At 47.9% G+C, this 24,187-nt stretch overlaps 11 protein-coding genes and 3 non-coding genes across 14 annotated transcripts; 6 read left to right on the top strand and 8 right to left on the bottom strand.

Annotated features, from left to right (window-relative positions):
- Positions 1-615: 615 nt before the first annotated feature.
- P175DRAFT_0500720 (pantothenate kinase) lies at positions 616-2,506 on the bottom strand. Its single transcript, XM_040897012.1, has 4 exons — positions 2,016-2,506; positions 1,577-1,859; positions 965-1,499; positions 616-917 (listed from the first exon to the last, which is right to left on the bottom strand). The coding sequence occupies exons 1-4, from the start codon at positions 2,229-2,231 to the stop codon at positions 644-646; spliced, it is 1,308 nt and encodes a 435-aa protein (XP_040753233.1). The 5' UTR covers positions 2,232-2,506; the 3' UTR covers positions 616-643.
- A 350-nt stretch (positions 2,507-2,856) lies between these two features.
- P175DRAFT_0500719 (DEAD/DEAH box helicase) lies at positions 2,857-5,890 on the top strand. Its single transcript, XM_040897011.1, has 10 exons — positions 2,857-3,076; positions 3,160-3,526; positions 3,577-3,634; positions 3,692-3,827; positions 3,880-4,240; positions 4,289-4,368; positions 4,417-4,568; positions 4,634-4,827; positions 4,881-5,029; positions 5,098-5,890. The coding sequence occupies exons 2-10, from the start codon at positions 3,183-3,185 to the stop codon at positions 5,397-5,399; spliced, it is 1,776 nt and encodes a 591-aa protein (XP_040753232.1). The 5' UTR covers positions 2,857-3,076; positions 3,160-3,182; the 3' UTR covers positions 5,400-5,890.
- Positions 5,891-6,192: 302 nt separating this feature from the next.
- Positions 6,193-7,590, top strand: P175DRAFT_0477449 (polysaccharide deacetylase family protein; the record flags this gene model as incomplete). The annotated part of the gene is made up of 3 exons (XM_040895319.1): positions 6,193-7,040; positions 7,106-7,191; positions 7,265-7,590. The coding sequence occupies 3 exons, from the start codon at positions 6,193-6,195 to the stop codon at positions 7,588-7,590; spliced, it is 1,260 nt and encodes a 419-aa protein (XP_040753231.1).
- Positions 7,591-7,648: 58 nt separating this feature from the next.
- P175DRAFT_0556794 (glycosyltransferase family 31 protein) lies at positions 7,649-9,893 on the bottom strand. The gene is made up of 2 exons (XM_040900715.1): positions 8,433-9,893; positions 7,649-8,314 (listed from the first exon to the last, which is right to left on the bottom strand). The coding sequence occupies exons 1-2, from the start codon at positions 9,405-9,407 to the stop codon at positions 7,997-7,999; spliced, it is 1,293 nt and encodes a 430-aa protein (XP_040753230.1). The 5' UTR covers positions 9,408-9,893; the 3' UTR covers positions 7,649-7,996.
- Positions 9,894-10,257: 364 nt separating this feature from the next.
- On the bottom strand, positions 10,258-10,356 carry P175DRAFT_0t56. Its single transcript has one exon. It is a non-coding gene; the product is annotated as a tRNA-Phe (tRNA).
- A 951-nt stretch (positions 10,357-11,307) lies between these two features.
- On the top strand, positions 11,308-11,406 carry P175DRAFT_0t57. Its single transcript has one exon. It is a non-coding gene; the product is annotated as a tRNA-Phe (tRNA).
- A 1,070-nt stretch (positions 11,407-12,476) lies between these two features.
- P175DRAFT_0531370 (uncharacterized protein) lies at positions 12,477-13,619 on the bottom strand (the record flags this gene model as incomplete). The annotated part of the gene is made up of 2 exons (XM_040899870.1): positions 12,477-13,527; positions 13,597-13,619. 2 exons carry the CDS (start codon positions 13,617-13,619, stop codon positions 12,477-12,479), a joined length of 1,074 nt encoding a protein of 357 aa, XP_040753229.1.
- Positions 13,620-13,991: 372 nt separating this feature from the next.
- P175DRAFT_0t58 lies at positions 13,992-14,090 on the top strand. Its single transcript has one exon. It is a non-coding gene; the product is annotated as a tRNA-Phe (tRNA).
- Positions 14,091-14,832: 742 nt separating this feature from the next.
- P175DRAFT_0556792 (putative GPI anchored protein) lies at positions 14,833-15,728 on the top strand (the record flags this gene model as incomplete). Its single annotated transcript, XM_040900714.1, has 2 exons — positions 14,833-15,109; positions 15,166-15,728. Exons 1-2 carry the CDS (start codon positions 14,842-14,844, stop codon positions 15,726-15,728), a joined length of 831 nt encoding a protein of 276 aa, XP_040753228.1. The 5' UTR covers positions 14,833-14,841.
- Positions 15,729-17,841, bottom strand: P175DRAFT_0500716 (uncharacterized protein). Its single transcript, XM_040897010.1, has one exon. It carries the CDS (start codon positions 17,710-17,712, stop codon positions 16,036-16,038), a length of 1,677 nt encoding a protein of 558 aa, XP_040753227.1. The 5' UTR covers positions 17,713-17,841; the 3' UTR covers positions 15,729-16,035.
- Positions 17,842-18,214: 373 nt separating this feature from the next.
- On the bottom strand, positions 18,215-18,763 carry P175DRAFT_0531367 (uncharacterized protein; the record flags this gene model as incomplete). The annotated part of the gene is made up of 3 exons (XM_040899869.1): positions 18,215-18,369; positions 18,429-18,479; positions 18,565-18,763. The coding sequence occupies 3 exons, from the start codon at positions 18,761-18,763 to the stop codon at positions 18,215-18,217; spliced, it is 405 nt and encodes a 134-aa protein (XP_040753226.1).
- Positions 18,764-19,096: 333 nt separating this feature from the next.
- P175DRAFT_0202611 (phosphopantothenate--cysteine ligase CAB2) lies at positions 19,097-20,769 on the bottom strand. The gene is made up of 2 exons (XM_040892573.1): positions 20,745-20,769; positions 19,097-20,653 (listed from the first exon to the last, which is right to left on the bottom strand). The coding sequence occupies exon 2, from the start codon at positions 20,634-20,636 to the stop codon at positions 19,431-19,433; it is 1,206 nt and encodes a 401-aa protein (XP_040753225.1). The 5' UTR covers positions 20,637-20,653; positions 20,745-20,769; the 3' UTR covers positions 19,097-19,430.
- Positions 20,770-20,979: 210 nt separating this feature from the next.
- On the top strand, positions 20,980-21,419 carry P175DRAFT_0500715 (uncharacterized protein). The gene has a single exon (XM_040897009.1). The coding sequence runs from the start codon at positions 21,044-21,046 to the stop codon at positions 21,332-21,334; it is 291 nt and encodes a 96-aa protein (XP_040753224.1). The 5' UTR covers positions 20,980-21,043; the 3' UTR covers positions 21,335-21,419.
- Positions 21,420-21,996: 577 nt separating this feature from the next.
- Positions 21,997-23,603, bottom strand: P175DRAFT_0531365 (multidomain presynaptic cytomatrix related protein; the record flags this gene model as incomplete). The annotated part of the gene is made up of 7 exons (XM_040899868.1): positions 21,997-22,112; positions 22,174-22,866; positions 22,931-22,981; positions 23,055-23,248; positions 23,311-23,320; positions 23,385-23,460; positions 23,514-23,603. 7 exons carry the CDS (start codon positions 23,601-23,603, stop codon positions 21,997-21,999), a joined length of 1,230 nt encoding a protein of 409 aa, XP_040753223.1.
- Between the last annotated feature and the right edge of the window lie 584 nt (positions 23,604-24,187).

Raw genomic sequence — 24,187 nt, 5'->3', positions numbered from 1 at the left:
TGCTAACTAACTAACATATAAAACAGCTGTCTAAGCATATTTTTTAGTCCTTAGTTTTGTCTATAAGGTAACTGGTTATTTCTACTGAACAAGACATAAAACCCCCCCAGCATATAAGGTTTTGAAGGAGTAGTTGATATACATATAAAGCATTCCCACATTCATGAGAATAAAGTTATTATATAATTTCGTTCTCTATCCCGGAAACATGAATTCAAGCTGCAGGCTTCTCGAGCCACATGACAAATAAGAATGCATTTCACCACATATTAGTTTTTTAAGGAAAGGAAGAAATCTAGAAACAAAAATTCCCCGAAAATTGCGGAGAAATCAAAGCCAAAGCGGAAACCAGAACATTAAAATTATCATTTTGTATACAAGCACGCTCGCAGATGAAGTGTAGAATCTGACCCGCAGAGAAATTTCAGATTCTGCAAGCATAGGAATGTTGAGACCAAGATGCACAGAATGTCAACATGATCGACGGGTATCAAACGCTCAAAGTGGGTTAGAAAGGGGGCAAGCACACCTTTGCCCAGCCAAAGTCTGCAACTGAATGAATGCTGTCATGGGCCCTGTCCGGAGGAATCAGTCTCGAAAGGAGAAGCCCAACGCTTTTTTTTTCCCTTGGGTGAAAACTGTTTTACACGCCATAGGGCAAGGTGCCCGTACGCTCATCAATACTGTTTCTGCGGCCCCAGTTCGCTGGCTTCCTGCGTAGGAATGCGCCAACAGCGCCGATATAGCCTTCATGGCGCAGGAAGTAGGCCTGCTTCTCTCCTTTAGACCAGAATCGGATGGCATATGACAGGGTGTTCATGGTTTGTCTATGTCCTCGAATAAACGAGCCACCGAAGTAGATATGCTTGACTTGGTGTTTTTCGGATTGCAGGTATGCGATTTGTCCAATATTGTTACTAGACGGGTCAGAGGTGTTGGTTATCTCACGGAAGGAATGTCATACCTGATAGCATAAAGTAAACTTCTACTCATATCTTCTCCCTTGAACATCACATCGCCATTTGTGTGCTCGTGGTCGTGGTCGTGGTCGTGATCGTGATCATGGTCCATACCATTCTGCAATGCTTCCTCCTCGCGGTGTCGCTCGGCATTATTCTTCATTCGAAAGACTTTACCGAACGTACTAGCGATGGCCGTGCTCTTAAGACCAATCTTGTTATAGTCCATACCATAAATATCGCCGACAAGCATGTCAACACCGCTGTTGTCGCCCCGGTCCGCCATAGCGAGCATCTCGTCAAATGTCCGAGCACCAGTCAACAACGACATGATGCCCCAGAAGGTTCCACCTCCTAAATGAGTACCCCCCACACGCTGGAATTGTTTAGGCCCTGATACTTTGATCATGGATACACCGGATCCGATGTTGACCAACAGATACGGGTAGACGTCCGGTCGGGCCTCGGCAAACTGCATCGGCTCCATTTCACTGTATGTGAATACTTCGTTGGGGATCTCGGTGATGAAAAAATCAAGGCCTAGGATTATCATGATATTTAGCGGGGTTTTTCTTCTGGTGTTCGCTGTTCGTACGTAGGAATTTCAAGAATCATACCTGTAATGAGACACTCCATCTCGTCTTCTCGCATAATATCCACGTTCAAAGTCTCTTTGAGCTTGTCATAATATTTGTAGGCCCCTCCACCCGTCGCCACCACGCATAATTCGTCCTTCGCAGCTCCATTGAGTTTCTCGTGCTCTTCTTTTATTTGTTTGATGAACTCCAGGCACAGGTCTATCCTGTCGGTCTCGAAATTAATGAAATTCAGGCGGCCCCCGTTGTCAAGATTGTCCAGCTCTCGTGTAAAGTAAACTAGTTTCGCAAGCGAACCACCAATCTAGAGAGTATCATCATCAATTGTTAGGTTGGACTGAGTCTCCTTCATTTGACGGTCGGGAAAGGGGTGCGATTGCGGGGAGGGAGAGAGAACAGGTGCGGGGGAACCGCGGAAAGGGAAAGAAAAAAGAAAAGAAAAAAAACTTCAGGAACTCACATCGACAGCAACATGGCTCACGACGCCTGTATGGTGCGGAAGACGAATGTCCTGGCCTTCGTAATGGACGCCGTCAGTCCGTACCGGACTCTTCGAACGAGGATCATCATCGACAATAAAGGCGCCCTTGACATTGATCTTGACGGTTCCTGGGTTGGTGATGGCCCGCTCCAGTCGGGGGGCACGAGCAACGGTCGCGGGATCCGTAGAGGACATAGTACGGGTGTATAAGAGGGCAGATAGACGATTGAAGGAGAGGATTGAAGCCAGAAAAGCGACCGATTTGACATAAGAGGTAAGAAATAATGCAAGGTAGAGGGAGGAGAAGCTCCTGGTCGCATGTCCTTCAAGTCGGAGGAACTGGTTCCCGTGATGGTTCGTACGGCGTATATCTCCTTCTGCCCGGTTTTTGTTGAGAATTTGGGTGGAACCAAGAATAGTTTACCTAGGTAAATAATTAATACTTTATGAAGGAAAGGATGAAGTGTGTTAATATAATGTAGTTCGAGATATACCTAGTAGTGGTAGTGGTAGTGGTAGTCAAGATATCTTTCTACAAGATCAATGACGTCAATTAGGATATTCTTTCCACTAGGAGATAGATACTCTCTACATATATCATAAAAATTACCATCAAGACAGTTAATAAATAAGTATTATAATACCTAAATGATGAACTGTCAGAGGATCTCCATTGGTTCGGGTGGATGGAATCTAAACTTCCAGCAGTATTAGTACTTGGTGCTATCCTAATAGTACCTGGTAGCTAACCTCAATATTATAGATTAGATTCTTCTATTTAACATTCTATAGGAAAGATTCATTCACATTATTATACTATATGTATTCACTATCTTCTAGGCTGCCTGCGTAGCCTGATGTGTGTTGATGTTTGTTTTCTAATATTATGCTCAAACACCATGCCTGATATTTTTCCCTTTTCTTCTTTTCTTTCTTCTCTCTCTCTCTCTCTCTCTCTTGCCCCTCTGTTCTTCCCTTTCTCTGACCCCTTCACTCTCCTCATCTAAATCCCAGGTTCAGAGCATAAGAGAGTGCCAAAAGTAAGTCATCCATTCTCTATCTACTCGATCTAAAGTACACCTCTCTTTCTTCTAAGTTTCATATTCCAATACAAAACCCTCAGATCCAGACCCTATTCACATCACCATGGAAAGCGTGGACAACTTTGACCCCTCCGCCATGAGGGCCGCTCTCACGGATGTGACAAACGAGCAGACCAACAAAAACGCTGATGCTGCAACGATTGCTCGTGAAAAAGGTTGGGCTCAGCCTGAAGTTTACAACTACGAGAAATACACTGCTGCTCCTCCTCCCCCGGCAGATACTCTAGCAGAGGAGGTCGTGCAGGAATCTGTCCCTGAGTGGGCTGCCCAGGCAGCGAAGTACGAATGGAATGACGAGTACGGGGATATCGGTCCTGAAAACCCTGAGCTCGAGGAAATGCTTTTCCGCAATGAGTTCATTAACCGTACTGGCCTCAAGCTCGGAGCGTAAGTCGCGTTATGCTTCTTATTCTATCAACGCCTCTAACCCTATGTAGCTTGCAGAACATTGAAGTTTTTGCTGAGAGTCGTGAGCGTCCTAGACCAATCAAGAGTGTATGATGGTACCTTTCGAAAATACAGTGAATCTTTGCTAACATATTATTGATCAAGTTCAATGACGCTGGTCTTCACCCTATCATCCTCAAAAATATTCAGCTATGCAACTACGAGCTGCCTACTCCCATCCAGGCATATGCTATTCCTGCCGTACTTACTGGGCATGATTTGATTGCAATTGCGCAAACTGGTTAGTTTGAATCATACTTTCTTTAGGCTTTAAATATGCTAAAAAGGACCAGGATCTGGTAAAACTGCCGCTTTCCTCATCCCAGTCCTCTCCCAGCTGATGGGGAAAGCCAAGAAGTTGGCAGCACCACGCCCAAATCTAGGTGCTGGGTTCAATCCCGCTGTCGATGCAGTTCGTGCAGAGCCTCTTGTGCTTATCGTTGCACCTACCAGAGAGCTTGCGACCCAGATCTTTGATGAGGCCCGTCGTCTGTGTTACCGCTCAATGCTACGCCCCTGTGTTGTTTACGGTGGCGCACCTGTTCGTGATCAGAAAGATGAGCTTCAGAAAGGGTGTGATATCCTCATTGGCACTCCTGGCAGACTCTTGGATTTCATGGATAAACCTCATATTCTTTCTCTCAGTCGCATTAAGTAAGGGCCCCGGGTTTTTATGTGGATCGCAGCTAAATTTTAATTTAGATACACCATTATTGACGAGGCTGACGAACTTCTGCTATCTGACTGGGAATCAGACTTCAACAAGATTATGTCCGGAGGAGGTAAGACTTATTTTTTGCATATCATATGTGGCCCGGCTGACAGTCCAGATATGAACGAGGATTCTGATCATCGTTACATGATGTTTTCCGCCACTTTCAACCGGTCTTGCCGCCAGTTGGCTCGCAAGTTTCTTGCAGAGGACCATGTTCGCATCCGCATCGGGCGTCCGGGCAGCACCCACACGAACGTGGATCAGAATGTAGGTCTTGAGCAGAATATTCCATCCTCTATTGCGTCTTAACTTAACCAAGTCCTCTTTCCTAGGTTATTTACGCGGAACCAAACCTGAAGAAACAGTGTCTCTACGATCTTCTGCTCGCCATGCCTCCATCCCGTACCTTAATTTTTGTCAACTCCAAGACCCAGGCTGACTTTTTGGATGACTATCTGTACAACATGGGACTTCCCAGTACCTCCATTCACTCGGATCGTACTCAACGCGAGCGTGAGGATGCATTGTATGTCGACTCCTCCCCTATCGACACGAATTAACATACTAACCACAATACAGGCGTGCCTTTCGTACCGCTAGATGCCCGATCCTTGTTGCAACCGGAGTCTCTGCTCGTGGTCTTGACATAAAAAATGTTATGCATGTGATAAACTTCGACCTTCCTCGTGTCCAGCACGGAGGTATAACCGAGTACATCCATCGCATCGGTACGTATATATCTCCTGCAATGTCCTCTCGGTTTCAATGAACACACACACCAACAAACAGTTCCCAGGTCGTACTGCTCGAATCGGTAACGAAGGTCTCGCTACTTCTTTCTACAACGACCAAGACTCAGAAATCGCCCCAGAACTTGTCCAGATCTTGATTGAAAGCAAGCAGAAAATACCCGATTTCCTTGAGACCTACAAGCCTGAAGGTGGCGTGGTGAATTTCCACGACGATACGGATGATGAGGATAATGGTGACACTATCGTCGTTCAGGATGATACCGCTGCCAACACTGGGGGATGGGGAGGAATTCCCGCAGCTTCTACTGATGTCGCTCCCCCGGCCGCATCTTTCGGGTGGGAATAGGGGGCTTTTCCTCCCTTGTCACTACTTCGTCGCCCACACACCTTGCCGCACGGCTTAGTACCATGTCCTAGGTAACTGCACGGCAATGGAGTGGAAACGATGATGATGATCCAGGCGGGCCCCCTAGCTGAGCGTTGGTTTCAGATTGAGTTTCTTCAGTTTCTTTAGTTCAACAGAGAGAGAAAAAGAGGTACCTGCTTCTGGAAAGTAGGCCTTCTGATCTCAAAACATAGGCAGACAAGAAGGCTCTCGCAGGCTGCCTTTCCGGTATCTCGCTCATCCTTGGAAGCCTTGCAGACCAAGGTAGACCATCTTCCACCTCTGAAAAGAAAGTCTATCCAGAATTCGTGTGCATGGCGCAAAACTAACTGCTGGTTTGGTTGGGAGGTTTGGGGCGGGTCCAGAGAAGATGGCTAGCTGATAGTCTTTTTGTTGAATCTTTGTTTTCCTTTGGAAATAAGTCAACCAGCTCATCGAACTGTCTCTTTTTCTCATATTAATCTTCGCACATCGTACTTCGTAGGCCATGATGTATCCTCGCAGGCAGCACCTGCCTCACCTTAACGATAGTGATGTCGTTCGCTCCTTCTACTCCTCATGCACAGGCAAAAGATGATTTGAAGAAATTCCTGGCCAAGGGAACACAAACCTATCCAATCTATCCACCCTATATTTCTAGTCCATTGAGCTTCATAATATTCGGATATTGGGACCCTTCCGAGGTATTCTCTAAACCTTCAAAATGAAAGCCATCCTCTCTATCCCCGAAACCATCATTACCTGGGCAGCTCTCATGGCAATCTTACGCCCTTCCACCTTCGCAATCCAACTTCTCCCACCACCCCCAGTACCCTTTAACCTCACGGCTCCACTCATCATCAACAAACCCGCAACTGAGCTCTACCAAATCAACAGCACCCATCCTCTAATCGTCGACACTTTCACCGATGCAGAACGCAACAACATCGGATTCTGGCACGGGCCCAGCAGCACCCTTGCAACCGAATACGGCGATGGCTATGTGCGTCTGCATGCCTCCGACCCAGATGAGAACTACCACACCCAGCTTGCACCAGCAACATGTTTTGATATGCAGCCATACCGCGATATGTACCTTCACGTGGTCTTCTCGGGAACGACCAAGTTCAGCATCTCGCTAAACCAGCATAATGAGGAGTGTGACTCGCGTCGAAGTCCGTTCCTAGAGACATGGGATACCGTCGAGGCAGGCCGTTATGCGTGGGGGAACGATATCTACGTGCCTCTCGACCATTTCAAGATCGACCAGAGACGAACAATGTCGGTGTCATTCCATGGTTTCTATTCTTGGGAAAGCTTGACCCTGTTCAAGGTGGAGATTGTGTCGCGGGTTCCACGTGGGTTCTACATACCTCCTAAGGCTGAGGATGGGAGCCTGTTTCTTCGCTGTACGAGGCCGAACTCGTTTGCATTTGGCATTGACGATGGGATGCCGGGGTTGGTGCGGGATATTATGAAGATCTTGGACGAGGAGAATATTCTGGCTACCTTCTTTGTGGTGGGTGCTGGGCTTCGGGACCGGGAGGCCAATTTCTCCCAAGTGTACAGAGAGATGCTACAGCGTGGGCATCAGATTGCTCTACATTCAAACACACATCAGAAGTAGGTGTTGACTAATCCTTACTATGGAATCTTTCGGACTTCTGGGGGATGTTAACTTGTTGCAGAATAGAGGGTCTCGAGACAATCCAGAGTATTGATGAGGAGATTATCCAGAATATTGAGACATTCCGAGAGACTCTTGGGATTGAATGTGAGTACTTCTCCCGTTAACCATACGCCCTACCCCCCTTCCTCCTTGATCAGATGCCGTCTGACATGAACAGCTCGTTACTTCCGGCCGCCGTATGGTACCGTTGGAGCAAGGACCCGTCAGCGTCTAGCGTTGTATATCAAGGATCCCCAGATCATTAACTGGAGTGTCGACATCGAAGACTGGCTGTGGGCTGACACCAAAACCCCTGAGAGACAGAGAGATGCCTTCTTTCGCGACGTGGGACGAGGAGGCAATTTAGTCGTGATGCATTATCTGAACCCGAGTACCGTCAAGTACTTTAGAGAATTCATCCGATTCGTCAAGAGCATCAATCTCGATATTATGCGGGTGGATCAGTGCCTAGAGGATCCGGACAGTCCACCACTCAAGGGTTAAGGCAAAGGATATCTCCTTTCAATTGGGTTAAGATGCCGAGATAGGCTATATATAGTATGATTAAGGTAGATATGGGATGGGGGCAATCCTACCTGATCAAACAGGTTGAAGAGTTTTGAGAACCACTGGGCTCACGCCTTGATTGTAAACCCATCAAAAAAAAAAATGCAACCGTTATCACACGCCCACATGGATAAAATTGAAAAATGCTTATAAAAATACAAAGGTCCTATGCAGAATGCAGTGAATGCAAGATGCTTTTTAAGTGTCCATCCAAGTAGCCTTGCTCTGAATAATTTCGTCCTGCGAAAAAAAAGAAAAAAGAAAAAGAAAAAGAAAAAGAAAAAGAAAATCATATATCGAGAATCAGAACCAAAACCAAAACCAAAACTCTCATTCATACTCATCATACACCAAATTCTGGTTTCGAGCATCTAGGTGCGCGATTGATCATGCGTTCTATTTTATTGACGATCCACCCAGAGCGGGCATCCGATTTCCTCGAGCCCAGTCGTGGGGTTTTGCCTGTATAGCATGTACCGCCGCGGATGGCGAATTGCGTGCACTCCGAGGATTCCTCGCAGTATGTTTGGCATTCATGGAAGGTGGAGATGGAGGGCTGTTCATTGTCGGAGAGGTTGTCCCAGTCGTCGCGGGCGTTGGAGAGTTCCGGGAAGATGAGATCTTTGAAGACGTTGCTGTGGAGGAGGATGGGGTTTGCAGACTTTTTATGATTAGTACTTTATATATATATATATATATATATGTATGTATGTATGTATGTATGTATATAAAAGAATGAGGTCGGGATGGAAAGAAAGCGAAAGGGGGGGGGGGCTTACTTGGATGAGTCTTCGATGCTCAAAATCATTGAGATATTGGATATCAGATGGAGAAAGGTGATGGAATGCAACGGCTGGGTAGCACCAAGGACGTCGGTAGAAGGCTGTGGTGAACTCGTCGAGTTCACCGATATTTGAGTTTTGGAGGATAGGCCAGGAATATTGGAGGGGGACTCCGACGGTGGAGAGGACCTTGCCCAGCACGCAGTCCCCGGCCCAGTGGGCGTCGGTGTATTCGTTTAGCTCGATGGCGTGTTCTTCGTACTCGTCTGCGACGAGCTTCATGGCCGGGTTGGAGATGATGAAACCGGAGCCGCCATGCGCGAAAATGACGTCGGCGATTTGCGTCTCGGTGCCGATGTACCAGGGCTTCGAGGCGTCGAAGCGGGCTAGCCAGGTGAGGAGCGTGGGCCACGAGAAGTACGTGTCCGCTTCCATGAAGACGAACCATTTGGCCTGGGGTCTGTGCAGGTAGGCCTCCCGGGCCATGGGGAGGAACTTCCATTTGTCGAGCTTCCAGCCCGGGTTGTTCGGTTTCCCGATGGCGGAATTGGCCTCGTCGGCAAAATCCGCCGACTCCAGGCCTGCTCGACCGCTCTTCTGCAGGCGGTTGTAGATCTGGAAGTCTGGGACGGTGGCCTTCACCTGGCTGTCGACATTGCGGAGGGCATCGTGGATGAGCACGCCGTCGATCTCCTCTTCGAAGTCGGAGTAGATGATGTAGTGGGGGACGCAGCGGAAGGTAGTCTGGAAATGCACGGGAACCTTTTCGAGGGCTTCTGTAACGCCGGTTTTCATGACAACCAGGATGTCCTCGATTCCTGGGAGGGGCGGGCAGCCGTCGCGAAGGTTCTGTTGCACATTGGGGGGGTATTGGACAGTGGATCCGAGGGTTGAGAAGTGGTAGATGAGGAATAGTGTGATGAACGTTGCGGCCACAGCAATGCGACGACGGGTAATCCGGTGTGAACTCATTCTTCCTAGCAAGCTTAAGGGGAGGTATTATTGGTGAGGGCCAGAAACCAGTGGCCCGGAGGTAGTTCGAGGAGACGACAGCAGTGTGTTGAGCGATCTTTCAGGCTGACAGAGAGTGTCGCTCATCTTTGGGGGGGTGTTTCGTGGGCCGAGGGATGTGAGCTGCGGCTATCCCCGTGGTATGGAGGAGGAGGAGGGGGGAGAAATTGTTCCAAGGGATGTGGGAAGGGAAGGCGATAAGTAGGATGGGAGGTGAGGTGAGAGTTCTGTTTGATTGAAAAAAGGGAGGGCGGAGGTCGGTCTGCGCCTCATAGCGGAGAGGAGTGAGCACTGAGAGCGAGAGCTGTCGGTGTCGAGGATGGTTTGATGACGCGTTAAGTCAGTTTCACAGATAATAATGGAACCAGCCCGTGGGTAACGACGTCAATTTTGGAGGTTGGGCCCTTCTTACGAGTCTACAGGCAGTGGTGGAGCCAGCTAGTCCTCAATCTAGTGACGCCAAAAGGTCCCAAAACAAACAGACTCATGGCATTGCGATGCAGTTCGAACTCCTGGTCCCACGGAGGAATGTCGATCGGCCGCCTAACCGTGGGCCTAACTAATGTAGTGAGATGCCAATCTTGTGTCCATCAATGGTGTCTGCCTAGGTATCTGGGGGAGATATTCAGGGGAGCTTTACTTGTGATAGACGAGTAGTTATAGGGGTTTTATAACTTTTATTTAACCATCTGAATCTCAAACAACGAACGTCAGTTATTCAACACTAGAAATGGAAAATATCCCCCGCAAAAAAAATTGATACAAACTAAAAGCAGCAAAAAAAAAAAGAAACAGAAACAGAAAAAAGAAATGGGGTGACCCGGGATCGAACCGGGGACCTTATGATTGCCTGTGGGCTGGATTGAAGTTGATCTTCAGTCATACGCTCTCCCAACTGAGCCATCACCCCAATTGATGGATGGTTGCTTCGGATTTACCTATACAATCTAGCTTTTGGTTTTTATCATACCAAGCACTCTGTACCACATGAAACAATCAGGCCCTGGAGAAGTTCCCCGCAGATCAAGTCGTGGAACACCATCCTGCAAGGTAAGCAATAGTTAGTTAACTAATTATGCTTAGTCTACTAGTTATATTTAACTAACTAGTTCGAGACTTCGAGTCCTACTGCTTGGACCATAGACGCGCCTGTGTTCTCTGGCTGGTCCACGCTCCCAGTTTGGGGTATTGTCTACTGTCGACCCTTACAGGAGGACATGTGCCCTTTCCATGTGCACTATATTGTGGTACTTTGGAATACCTCCTTGGTATTAAATAATGGGGGTTGGAGTGTGTTTGTCCGGGTTATTCGGTATATGGTGTCGGGCTCTTGGCGATGGATGTAAATATATATTCGGGACGGTAAGGAGGAGACATGTACATAGAATTTAGCATTAGATACCCAATACCCTGCTTATTGCTAGCATACATATTAAGTGATCGGTACAAACATGCATCGCCCCAAGAACAAGATAAAAACAAGCGAGGCAGCTGTAGCTAAAACCCGTAGAACCAAAGGAAAACTACCTACAGTACCATCAACACCTGCATACCACCGGCAGATAATTACTGTAGATACCTGTTTCCTAGAAGATAGACCCTGCCAAACGCCAACAATCCACGCTTGTTCGTTTCATTCCAGAAGCATGTCTCTGATAGTGCATCTGCATTATCATAATGAGGAAAAGCTCATATTAAAGGACATTCTGAAGGAAGAAATATTGGAAGAGCTTGAAACACTAGCATTCCATACCTCTGGCTCTTCCTCACCTTGCGTTCTTCGGGGTTAATTCGGCCAAGGCACACGGAGATTGTATTCATGGGCTCATGTAGCCTAATTCTGGAGCTCCTTACATCAATTGGGGTGATGGCTCAGTTGGGAGAGCGTATGACTGAAGATCAACTTCAATCCAGCCCACAGGCAATCATAAGGTCCCCGGTTCGATCCCGGGTCACCCCATTTCTTTTTCCTTTTCTTTTTCTGTTTCTGTTTCTTTTTCTTTTTTCTATTCTCATTTGAGTTTATTATGTATGCCCTCATCAAATTGTAATCCATAAGATGATGTTTAAATGGACGAAAGAGACGTGGAAGTTATTTTGATAGCGGACAGAAGCTTTTTTTTATATCTCTGGGTCTGCCTTAAAAGCACTGATATACGTGCATGCAAGAGATTGACAAAACTAGCATACTGTTATTATTTCATCTACCTGATTGGACATTATCAAAAGTGAGTAGCACTCTGCGGCGAGCATAAATAGAAGCTCTAAAGGTTCTACATGAAAATACTTTTGTACATACTGGTAAGTGCCATTATTATATGGACAAAGCACGTTATCTGATATATGCACCTTTAAAGATATCAAGCCGGACAACATTCTTGTAAACTATAACCAAGGAGATATACAATTTACAGACATCCAACTGGCAGACTTTGGGAATACTGTTCCTGCAGATTCAGCATATGCTAAAGATGGTGACTTGATCGGAGCACCTATCTGGAGAAGCCCTGAAGCGCAGCTCCGAATAGGCTGGGGCACACAAACAGATATATGGTCTTTGGCGCCTTGGTATGCCCATATTAACTTTGTTTACATACTACTAAACAGGTCTAACCCTGCTCTAGCTTATAACCCTGCTCTATGGAGATAATTTTTTCCTCTTCAAACCAGATGTCCCGGCGGACCATGAGGATTATGAATTAAAGATTCTCCAGAGACAGTGCGAGTTCTTTGGGCCATTCCCCTTGACATATACCTTAATGTTGCGTGGACCTATATTACTGACCCTGTTCAAATCCTATATCTCCTTCTACCCAACCCTTGACTAGGAGCCCATTTCCTGCCCATTTCCTGCCCACCATAATGCCCCTATTTGCTAGGTAATTAACTATTTAGTCCTGGTGTTACTGCCCTTTCAATGGTTGACTTGCTTACGGTTTCGACGACTGGAACGGGCATGGCCCCACATCACCACATAGTTCTATACACCATCAACTGCGCGAAGGCCTACATACAATAAAGATGGGTTTATTACATAGAAGAAGCAATGCCCATCTTCCCTAGGCTAGAGACAATCCATGCATGGTTTTCTTCTGCGATCCAGCTACAAAACGCCTCCAAACCTTTCCGTACTCTATAGAACTCTTCTTTGCCCCCTAAGAGGCTCCAGGAGTACATTAGGAAGTGTTCATACCAGATCGCCGAGTCTGTCGAGCTACAATGCGTCCAATGTCCATAGACATCTACCTGGTCGCGGGTCATGGTGGCCGTAAGTACGCGTACCTTGGTGTCGAATTCGTCCGTGCTTCCGTGGGCATTTTGGAAGAATAGACGCAAATTCCTGAGCATTAGAGCGGCGGCGTGGAGATTCTGCATACGTGCCTGCTGCTCTGTGCCATCCAATTTCACCTCGAGAGAAAAGAACGGCAATGCGGTTTCGAAATCACCAGAAATAGGGAACACGTACTGAGGCCCTATGAACTGTGGACTGTAACAATGGTCTTCGATCAGCGATCGCCAGTTGAACCCAATCGTAATATCCGGTTTAGGCATACTCAGTGATCGTGTTTCCTGCCCCCGACTCTCAAGTGGTTCAGTTTTCCACTGGATAGATAGGCCAAATCTCAACTGCGGCATTCCGACTAGCCATTCAGTTATGAAAAGGGGAATGACGAGATGGTACGTCGCTTCATTGGGAGCAGAATTCCTGATCGCCACCGCATGATTTAGAGAGGATTCGAGTTTCTTGGGAATGGATACTCTGGTGGCTGTTTTGTGCAGAAAGCGGGGTTCATTGTATGGTGCAGGGGTCAAAGGACCAATATCCACGTTTCTAGAAAAAAGTGCACTTTTGTACGCCGCACCATCCAAGTAACTAAGATTCTTGGATTTCGCAGAGGGCTCTGTGGAGTGTACCGATGCATCCATGTCTGACAATAGTGAGGGCGATGGACAAGATGACGGTGTCGTGACTTTCGTGTCGGCCCAGGAATCGAAACTGATCCTATCAATATATCCTGAGACACATTGTAGTTGACGATCCTCATGGATCGTATCACAATTTGACCGGTAGGGGAGAACGCTTGGGTTGGAAACACGCACATTAGCTAGCCAACTGGCAAAACGGGAAGGAGAGTAGGGTGTTCCTTACCTTTCAGCACCTGGAGAAGTCATTGCTAGTAGAACAGACAGTAGTAGTTACGCAGTTTGACGTTGAGAATTTGAAGGATGCCGTAGGAAAAAAGGGTGGGTTGAAGAGTGATGGAAGAGATGAATATTTTGATGGCCAATGGTTATTGGCGAGACAAGATGTCATTATGATGATGGAGAGAAACCCCGACGGAGAGAAGTTAAGCACTATTTGCCAACCAAATTGGAATATCAATTTATGCTCTATCTTATACAAATATTATCCCACAGTGACCTACCTGGGTATGAGGTTATATCTTCGGCCATGAATATAGTTGAGCAAATCACCTGTCACAGTCTATATTCTGGAATCTGCTACACTATTTACCATTTTATGGCGCCCTGTTATCAACCAATGGGGTGATGGCTCAGTTGGGAGAGCGTATGACTGAAGATCAACTTCAATCCAGCCACCAGGCAATCATAAGGTCCCCGGTTCGATCCCGGGTCACCCCATATCTTTTTCTTTTTTTTCTTTTTCTTTTCTTTGTCGTTTTCTTTGACCTTTTTCTTTGAGAAAGATGGCTTGATCACTGTATGTAGCTAGCAATTGGCTTTTTTGCTACATGCTTGTTTTTGAAAGTCTTCATTGGCTCATTAGATGAGACCCTTGAATATACAAGCACTCTTAAGCTGACAGGTGTCTCGACCAAGCCATGGTGGTTTTACATTGGAACCAAATAAGCGCCAGGTGGTGATAGGATTGCATCCAGACTGCGAACAAAGAAGGTGAGCGGTAAACTATTGGATCATTCATGGGATCTTTGATCTAAACCCACCACATATGTGACTCTATAATATGTTGATCTTGAGTTTCCTTGTTTTGTTTCTTCATGCATGCCAGGGACTGCCATTGATACACTCTGCTTTGAAAAACACACTCCCTAGTCCCTATAGTAAGTAACTGAATTTAACTCATATTAGATATAAAAATAATCATGAAATAATTCACTCTAAAGGGCGTCAACTTGCCCTGTAGAACGAACTACATATATATAGTATGGTGGAGGTGTGCTGCAGCGGGCCGATCCGTGCATGAATAAATGCTGAATGAAGCGCCCGGGCTATCAACGAAATTAGCAGAACTAGCAGATTGCAAATGTACTTGGTCAAAGGAATGATCAGCACTGTGATGGTATATAGGGCCTGGTCTCTCACAGTGTCTGTACCACAGAAGCAAATCCTTTATCCAATACTTCTGGAGAACATGTGGCACATCAATCGAGTCAGCATGGGCTCCTCCTCATCCCCATCCCCAAAGACCAAAATCTCCTCCATACACCGTCATCTCCTCTATCTTCTGTCGTTCTCTGCCGCTGCATCGCTCGCAAATGATCTTGGATCCTCGGGGCAGTCTACTCTCGATCTCAACCGGTTCCTGAACCCACATGACCAGGTAGTTCTGAAGGGGGGTCCGGACTTTGACTACGGTGTGTCCCAGGCTGGGGACGATCTTGTTTCTCCCAGCAACCAGGGTATGTATTCGGTTGGGTTAGTTAGAGACAATACCATAAGCGCTGATGAAAGGCAGCCGAAGCTAGCTCCCACGTCGACCTCGTCGTCCATCGCTGCGAAGAAGGACATTCCTGCGTGGCAGGTGAACAGTGCTGTCAGGGTGGCTGCATTCCCGAGTCCCACGACTGCTGCTCGGCAAGCCAGCACTGCTTCCCTGGGGATTACTGCTTCTTCTACGAAGGGATAGTTCGCTGTTGTCCAGAAGGAATGAGCTGCTCGCAGATGAGCGAGGACGTGGCCTGGGAACAGACAGTATACTGGTACGAGGAGGTGCATGTTGTGGAAGAGAACAGCGAGGAGCGATTTACGTCGCAGCGTCTGGAAAGCTCTGTGCGGCAGACTACCACAAGCATTACTGTGTCGGCGTCATATACCAACGAGGCAAGCTCTTCCTTGTCTGCTCTGAGTTCCAGTGTGTATTATGCCGCGCAAACGTCACCGGAGCTGCACTCCATACCTACGCGGACTAGCACCGTGACCAGGGTTCCGACGAGTTCTAGCACCAGAGATGTTCTGCGGACATCCGCACCTCAGGGGACAGGGTCTCCTGAGAAGTTTATAACTAGAGTCTGGAGATAGCCTAGATCTGGGATCAAATATATCCAATACCACACTTGGGATAAGAGGGAGCACAGAACCTAAGTTGGGGATACTGGGGCAATAAAAACGCCTTGAAGTTGCTATCAAAGGCTAGACGGATAACTAACTATCGCAAGATCGTGACTACATATCGTGCTTATACTCAAGAGACCCGACAACAGCCCAAACAACAACCAGTCCAAGGTCGCCAGTTATCTTACCTGCTATAACTATATTATCATACAAATGCTGCCTAGGCACACACCTACGTAAAAAGATAAAGGAAAAAAAAAAAGAAAAATCCCAATCAATGACGGTGGTGACCCTGAATCAAATCCCTCGCGGCAACTTTTCTGCATTCCTCCAACACCCTCAATTGTCCAGCGACCTCGCCCAGTCTGCTAATAACCTCCTGGTTCCCCCGGGTAAAACTAAAGATTACGTATGGAATTCCGAGCTCGCGGCAGAACTCCTTCACGAACGGTTGCGCCCGGCGCAAGTTATGTCGCGGCAGCCGAGGGAACAAATGGTGCACGACCTGGTAATTGAGGCCGCCATGCACAAACTCCAACCAGGGCGGGCAGTCGACATCCATCGTCGTCCGCAGCATCTTCTGGGGGAACGACTCGTGGGTGCCCCGATCGGCGCTGGACATGGCGAAATGGCTGAGCGTGAGCTGGACGTGCAGCGGGGCAGTGACCATATGCGAGATGAGCAGAAACGTGATGCGCGACGACCACGTCGGGATCGAGAGGTACAGCGTGCGGTAGCCGTACCAGTACCAGAAAACCCCCTGCCCGGTCATTTCAAGGTAGCGATGCCACCACGCGGCGCCTTTCCGGGGCGCCTGCGCCGGATCTAGCAGGTAGGACCATGCGAGGCGGTACAGGTTGAACCGGCCGAACAGAAGGATGGGGTAGTAGAGGTAATGCTGGTACTGGATGAAGAACCGTGCGGCGGCGTCGAGCTTCATGTCGCGATCGTAGTAGCTCGAGTGCAGGGAGGCGAAAAACCGCGAGGAGATGGCGAAAAATGGCATGTGCTGGATGTCCGGATCGTGCTCGGGCGAGTTGGTGACGATGTGATGCACGTTGTGATTCCGCTTCCACCACCCGACGGAAAGACCGCCCAGGAAATCTGCAATGAAAATCCCGATGCAGCTGTCCGTGTGGAATCCATGCGTTATGCTTAGGTGGCCGGCGTCATGGACGACGAATGAAAGCAGGTGCCAGAGCATCCCGAGGAAAAGGGCCGAAAGAGCATAATAGGAATAGTGAAGAGACGTCAAGAAGAGAACGAAAAGAACGGCGTATCGGATACTCTCGACAGCGTAGCAACTATATCGACACTCATAGAGTCCCTCGGACAGCAATCTTTCATCGAGCTGGCGGTACTTTGCGGCGACCTCGTCCTGGGACCTCTTGTCTAGACGGGGATAGTTTGAAGGATCTGATGATAGCGCGTGAGCTATTGACGCTTCCGTAGATTTGGATTGCCCCAGGTCCGGCTCGGCCGATGAGTATAAAAAAGATGAAGCTTGAGAAACGGGGCTATTATTGCCTGCATGCCGCAGACGAACTTCGTCTCCCGTGTCCGCAGCATCGAAGACTGGGGATGACGCTGCCGATTTTCCAGAGGAGCTGGCATCTTCTTCAGTGTATAGCGCTTTGTTGTCGACTTGCTCCGATACCAGCGGCCTGAAAGTTCCTCCCTGTATCGGAGGCAAGAGGTTTTCCCATTTCCCGTGTACTCTTCCGATCACATACTTTTGCATATGTGCCTGTGCTTCTTTGGAGTGCAATGCTGTTATTTCGTCGGTCGCATCTCGACCGACCATGTGCAGCAATGATTTATCGCCGCCGGGATGATATGGTAGCCAGGCGTCGGCCTTCAATACCTGATCACCGAATATGATGATCTTTCGCCCATCTGCTATCAATCCCTCGATTTCTCTCCGAGACCACACTCGGGTTTTGCCTGACATGGCCGGCACCATAGCCCAATGGTGGCTGCAGCAGAAAAGCGGACGATTGACTTCAAATCCCAGGACAGATGATGGAATGAGAAAGAGGTATTCGCATCACACCACATGTTAGAACCAACTATTAACTAGTCAACTAGTTAGTTATTGCTGCCTGTTGTTTATTCATCCTCAGCATCATATGTCGTCCTATAAAGTCACGTGTAGCACATAGCCCTGGATGTTTCGGCCAATAATCAGATTCAGCAGTCAGTGAGGAAGGCGAGCACGCCCCACTGTCAGACATTAGTTAATTATCTTGTAGATTTGTCAAGGCTTCGGATATCCCGGAGTAGAACGGCAAATGTGATACATATGCTACACCGTCTGAGCGGCGGGGGCTGGGTACGATTCAATCTTCCTTCTGTGCCAGGCCCCAGAAATGGTAACTCACAATAACAACAAAATAGAAACTATATTCACAACATTTAGATATCTATATTCCAGGGAACTTACAATGCAAAGGTTACTCCCGCAGCTTCTTGTTTTCCCTCATGAGAATGGGCCGCATTACCCACGCTAAAATCACCACGCCGGCAGAAAGCCCAATATTAGCGTACATGGCGCTCGCAAACACATAGGTAGGGAGTGTATACAGTGTATACACATTGTCCAGGTTACCTAGAGTATTGGTAATGGCAATAGCAACGGATTTCTTCTCATCTGCTTCTTTACCTTACTGTCAGCCCGACAATGGCGAGTGAATTGGAAACAGTGACCGAGGAGGGACCCTGGTTAGGTTGTGGTTAGAAACTCTCCATGGCCCTTCTACAGAGACTTGAAGATAGCCAATTACTCATCCGACAAAGAGAATACTGACGCAGGTGTTGTACTGCGTGCCGTTTAATCCCAGATCCTCAAGAGCCTGCCGTTGACAAAGCATTACGGTCCATGAAGTACTAGAAAGTACATCGAAGCAAAGAGCTGGCTTCAAGATATCAGCCATCATGCTTCGAAGTGTAGGAAAAGCATCATATTTTTTCGGAATTGTCTGGATGAGAGAGGTCTCCGCCATGGTGAATGGCTCCTTCGACGGTTCAATAAGAATATAAAAAGCCTGGTGGACCCTGCCTGATATACTCCCCACCCCGGCCACTTCACCCGAGAAACGATTGAAGAGTTGCTCAAGACGTACGTTGTGATGGTGATGGTGAAACCGTGAAACACCGCTGAAAAATGCCCAATCTGGGGTTTAGGGCTAAATTCCTCCCGCGTACAAAATCAAATCGAGCGCACCCTTATCTTCAGCAGAGAGACCTGTTGGAGTGGTCGAGAAGATGGTAGGGTTGCCCCAATGAAGTAAGTAATCTTCATAAAAAGATAGATAGGCTGAGGTCGTAGATGTTACTGAATGTTTGTATACAAGGAGGCTGGCTCAGGGCATTTTGAGCAAGAGCTTCAGCTCCTAGCCAGGGATTTTCTAGGACATTCATGCGGCGCAGCAATTTCGCAACGTCAAGGCACCTGAGACGTTGAGAAAACACTGATGGCGTCGAGCGGGATGAGAGCTGCTCCGGGGGCCAAAAATGAGATGGATTGCTGGAGAGAGATTTCAAGCCCCTGTCCCATCTGGCGATATCAAGCGCTGCTAGAAGAATAAGACTAAACGGAAGAATGGGATTTCATAACAAAATGCGCATTATAAAATATGATTCACAGTAACCGGAGAGATGCGACTCTATTTATTTGCTGTTGTATTTCACAATCATGGTGGAATGAAGCTGGACCAGCTCTGGGATGATTAAGCCCTCAATCTCCACCCCGTCAATATTTGGACTCTGTCCGTGTTCTTCAGTCCTCTCAGTCTTCCCGATCTGGGGCGAAACGCCTTCATGGTGGCTTGGTGCTTCTGCTTCTGCCAACCCAACTTGGTCTTCAACACCCGAGATGCTCTTACTGCGCCGAGACTTTGGTACTCGAATCCATCGCTCATATGGTGCGTCCGGAGTGACAAAGACAACCTCCCACTTCCTCGTCGAAAGCAGGTTCCCAATCACCAGGTGGTGCGCATACCGCTGAAGAGCTGTTTGGGCCTTGTATACCAACAGCTTGGGGTCCGTCTCAAGCTTGAAGGAGACGATCATGCTTCCATCTGGCGACCAACCCTCGACTAGCTGGTGGAGGAATTTCGGTACCGGATCTAAATTGATAACGAGTTTCTTGCTGTGGGTGGGGGGTGTCGTTTCGAATCCTCCTGTGTAGATGTCCTCCGCGTCCACCGCTTCTTCATTATTTGTAAACTCCGGCGGGAGCTCCGACGATTGGATTTTGTGTTCTGCCATGCGATCGCGGGGGATGAAAAAGTCGCTGACGGCCGCAGCCAGGTAGAACAGCGCATCGGGGCCAAGGGGTTTCATCAACTTGGCAAGCATGCGCAGCTCAAACAGGTACTCGGAGATGGTGGTAAAAGGTAGAAGCAAAAGCAGGTTGTTTTGTTTTGCATATCGGTATTTGCGCAACACATCGCGCATCTCATCCTGGTATTCGCTGCGCACCACAATTGGGCCGTGGTCTGGGTTGCCGGAACCGAAGGAGGGGTTTGGCGGGGCTTCGTCCATAAAATCTAGGAAGCAATTGGTCGAGTGGCTGTAGTGACGCGAATATGGAAGCAGACTGAACTGCCGGTGGAGGAAAATCACGGCATATCCCTCTTGTAGAAAGTATTCCGCCGACGTCGCACCTCTGGTTCCTGCGGAGAAGTTGTCGATGAACCGGACGGTCTGGTTCTCCAATGGGACCGTTGTGCCCCCGGACGTAACAAGGACGAGACGTCGATTAGCTTCCACATGGTAGTTTATGAAAGATCTAGCCAGAGACTCATGTTTGGGGAGTGCCTTGGGTGGGGGGTAGTTGTTGAAATAGGCGGACTCGGCGTCTGAAGGCGACATTTCCTTCAGATGGGGGTCTTTTTTTTTTTTTTTTTTTTTTTTGTTTGGCGAGGCGACGGTGGTCAGAAGGGAGCTAAGTTTCGAGCAGAGAATCGCCGCAAGCCATACCTTTGCACGGAGTAAACGAAGTAGATATATATACCTGGTGAGGTGAGGTCGTTCTGCGATGTACGACGTACTTGTACGACCCGCTGATGTCAGAAGCTAGGGGCAGAAACACACCGCCTTCGGAATCTCTATAAATGAACTACCGAACTGTTTTGCTGCCAGTCCGGAATGGGTCTAGCTCCGAGCCGCTTTTTGCAAGATATAAGTGCGTGGCTCCAGATCCCCGAGTAACAATAGTGGAATGCCTGCTACTCAAAGTCGGGTGCATCGTCGTGTGCAAGGCTAGCTCTCTTTCTGCAATGTTAGCTGCGTTGCTCGGTTGCTTACAAGGCTACCATGACCTGTACATCAAAACAGGGCTTTTGCAAGGCGACATATCTACCGGAAACCTGATGATGAATGAAAATAACAGCCATTCCCGGTCTGCATTTCTTATCGATTTGGACCTCGCAATCCGTGAGAAGAGAGACCAGCCTTCTGGGGCACGAGGTAAAACTGGTACGAGAGCTTTTATGCCTATAGGGCAGTTGCTGGGTGAGCGCTTTGACTACTTAGTACTAAGTCATCTAGCAAGTATAAATTCGCTATAATTCTCAAAATACAGTAATTATTGCTCGCACTAAGATAAGAAAGATATTATGCTTATTTTATCTTATTTACATCTATATCTGTCACATGATATTACTACTTTTATATTTCCCAACCTTCACGCTTTTCTCTTCCTACTTACACATGTCATTCACTGTTTGGTACAAAGCCAGCATTAACTGACGGAAAAAGTCATTTTCGTGAACTGGCACAGAGGCCTCTGGATATAGTAATCAGTATTGAATAATTATACACTGTCGCCGAATTAAACCCGACGCGCTCAACATCCAGTACCTCAAAGTTGTACTATAGCACAGCGTTAGCATGGTGTGCTAGTCTGATCCAGGACGGGCCCGCAAGTTACCGTTTACTTCACTCAAGGACTTGAGCGCTCGGTTAGGATGCTTTATTGATAAACGTCATTGAGAGATACTGACTTTGAAGAAGTGTTTCAAGCTGGGGGGTTCTGCAAACCCTGTAAATAGACGTAGTTTGTTATTTCCGAAGCAAATAAAATGCTAACACCTGCAGGGCTTGCCAGAGATGTGGATACTCCAATTTATCCGCTGTTATGCGAATGCATTCTTTCTCGACCAAGGTTAGATAAATAGTGACAACCAGGGATTGCTCCGCCATCTCTGCGTTTAATTGGTAGGATTGCTTCTCATAAGTAGCGACTGCGAAGGGCTTGGCTAATCGTACTCATCCGGCTGGCCATTCCGCCGTGTTGCATATTGCTCAGAAGTGCTTCCTCAAGCATTGATTGTGTCACACTCGTATCTATGGTTCAACCTGTCAGCCGGAACGGACACGGAGGCGGGGTGAAAAGGATCTTCCATACCATCTAAATCGCTGAAGCTGCTCCCCATGCTAGGCGTTCCATCGCTTATCTCTCGCCCTGAAGCAGTCAAACGACGCGGACTCATCCGAGCTAAGTCTGTAGCTCGGCGAGGACTAGGGTGACTCATTTGTTTGCGTCTGTGGGGATGAGACCCTGTGACGGGAACACCAGAGCTGACAGAGCTCGTGGATGAATCTGCGGTCATCGATTTTCTCAGATTCTGATGTGGTTCCGTTGCCCGTCGTCGCACGGCCGCAAGTTCTTCTTGCTCCATCCGCAGTGTTGCGTTCAGATCCTGGCCTGACATTTCGCGAGGAACCTGCTCGGCCCTGTGAGAGAGCGGAAGAAAGGCAGGGGAATCATCGTCGTCGTCTTCATCGTCCCGCAAGGCCTGTCGATGCATTGAGAATCGCCCGAATCGTTTAAAGCCAACTCCCCTCCTACGCGCAACATCGTCATTGTCGTCATCAGACTCAGACTCTGATGAGCTTGAAGTCAGGCCCTCCTCCTCAAGAGTCGGGGACCTGTGGGTGGCCGGCACAGGAGCTTGCTCGCGTTTGCCGATGGAAGGTCGTTGGCCATCCCACTTTGGCTCTTTTGTTTCGAAAGTGGGAGTCCCAGGGTAAGATGGGTCTCGAGTTCCTTTGATCTGCTGAACAGTATTCCCGGAGCTTGTGCGTCGCGGAAGAGGTGCTACAATCCTGTTAGAGATATCCATAAATGGGATACAGGCGATTTAAATGCTACCAATGCATACCTCGCTGGGGAACATTTTGCTGCGATGATAGTCTAGATGGGGCTCGAACGCCTTGAAGGAAAAAAAAAAAAAAAAGAAAAAAAAAGTTAGTAGACTGCAGCAAGGGTGTGCTTTATAGGCTTACCACTGGCTTGGCCTATTTTGGCTGCTTGTCCTAGAGCCGTGCTGGCGTATATGGAGCCTGGAGCCGGGGATGGCGCGTTCGAATGCGTAGTACCTACTTTGCGCATTTGCGCGCGGACTTGCGATAACTGGCGATCGTAAAGCCATGCTGCTTGCTGGAGCAGAAACTGAAGCGTTACATCGAAGCTCTCTGCCCTAAGCAAAGTAAGTAGATGAACCCAAAGGAAGGCAATATATCGGGTTGGGTGAATACAGACAGGGCTTTCCCTATAGAATATTAGCATATTTGTCCCCTCCACATTTGCAGGCGGTTGATGGGGTAGTAACATACAATCTATATCATTCCCCTTTGATGGACGGGACAGGATATCCCAGAGCGCTTGATCTTTGGCAGCATTCCATTCCACCTTTGTTACGTTAGTGTATAGAGGTACGAGATCGAACCAACCGAGGCACCTACCGGTGGAGGATCCACAAAGTCACCTCTAGGGAAAGGCAGACGGATAAAGACGGTGAACTTAGTGTCTCCAGCTTGATTTAGAGTGGCCATGGGTAGCGGCGGTCTCCAGACCACCTTGGGTCCCGACTGATAAAAAAGGGATTTACAAATGCAGACAGTGAGTCTCAGGCCCTCTGCATAAGCTCAGGAACAGGTGCGATGAAGGTGGTGCGATGGAAGATGATGGATGGGTATTGTAGACGATGAAAGCGGAAGCGTCAACGATGGATTTCGGTTGATTAGGCGTGGGCCGTCGAGTTTGGGAGAGTGCGTTGGAATAGTGTAGTTCTATGTCAGACGCCAGGATATTGCAGCGAGTACTCTTATTACCACGACCTCAGTAGTCGGCCGGGGCACATGACTTCTGGTGCTTCTGGAGCTGATTTTCTTCTCTTGAATTAAAGACTGATTTCCCCATTATTTCCCTGTATATTTTATTTTGGACTCTATTATTATGGAAGGCTTTACATATTAAACCCTGTCTATAATGGTAGCAGAAGGAAAGCGGAAGCCGGGCAATGAACTGCGGCGGATCGAGATGCGTAGCTTTCTTTATGTATAATAACACCTGTTATATAACTACGGAATTGTACGGAGTAGCTGATGGGGTCTGGTATTTGTGACTTAGACTTAGA

This window comes from Aspergillus ochraceoroseus (genome assembly GCF_002846915.1).
Source record: "Aspergillus ochraceoroseus IBT 24754 chromosome Unknown P175scaffold_3, whole genome shotgun sequence".
NCBI classification, from domain to species: domain Eukaryota; kingdom Fungi; phylum Ascomycota; class Eurotiomycetes; order Eurotiales; family Aspergillaceae; genus Aspergillus; species Aspergillus ochraceoroseus.
Note: the sequence above shows the minus strand (reverse complement) of the source record. Positions and strands in the feature narration are given on the sequence as shown.

Bases quoted from the DNA above. Each gene is read 5' to 3' on its own strand.
- P175DRAFT_0500720 (XM_040897012.1), bottom strand. From the start codon at position 2,231: ATGTCCTCTACGGATCCCGCGACCGTTGCTCGTGCCCCCCGACTGGAG. The intron at 1,860-2,015 runs GTGAGTTCCTGA...GATACTCTCTAG, and splicing joins TGAGCCATGTTGCTGTCGAT to ATTGGTGGTTCGCTTGCGAA. The intron at 1,500-1,576 runs GTATGATTCTTG...TGATAATCCTAG, and splicing joins GATGGAGTGTCTCATTACAG to GCCTTGATTTTTTCATCACC.
- P175DRAFT_0500719 (XM_040897011.1), top strand. From the start codon at position 3,183: ATGGAAAGCGTGGACAACTTTGACCCCTCCGCCATGAGGGCCGCTCTC. The intron at 3,527-3,576 runs GTAAGTCGCGTT...AACCCTATGTAG, and splicing joins ACTGGCCTCAAGCTCGGAGC to CTTGCAGAACATTGAAGTTT. The intron at 4,241-4,288 runs GTAAGGGCCCCG...ATTTTAATTTAG, and splicing joins CTTTCTCTCAGTCGCATTAA to ATACACCATTATTGACGAGG.
- P175DRAFT_0556794 (XM_040900715.1), bottom strand. From the start codon at position 9,407: ATGAGTTCACACCGGATTACCCGTCGTCGCATTGCTGTGGCCGCAACG. The intron at 8,315-8,432 runs GTAAGCCCCCCC...AATCATAAAAAG, and splicing joins AGCATCGAAGACTCATCCAA to TCTGCAAACCCCATCCTCCT.
- P175DRAFT_0500716 (XM_040897010.1), bottom strand. From the start codon at position 17,712: ATGTCAGGCAAAACCCGAGTGTGGTCTCGGAGAGAAATCGAGGGATTG.
- P175DRAFT_0202611 (XM_040892573.1), bottom strand. From the start codon at position 20,636: ATGTCGCCTTCAGACGCCGAGTCCGCCTATTTCAACAACTACCCCCCA.
- P175DRAFT_0500715 (XM_040897009.1), top strand. From the start codon at position 21,044: ATGTTAGCTGCGTTGCTCGGTTGCTTACAAGGCTACCATGACCTGTAC.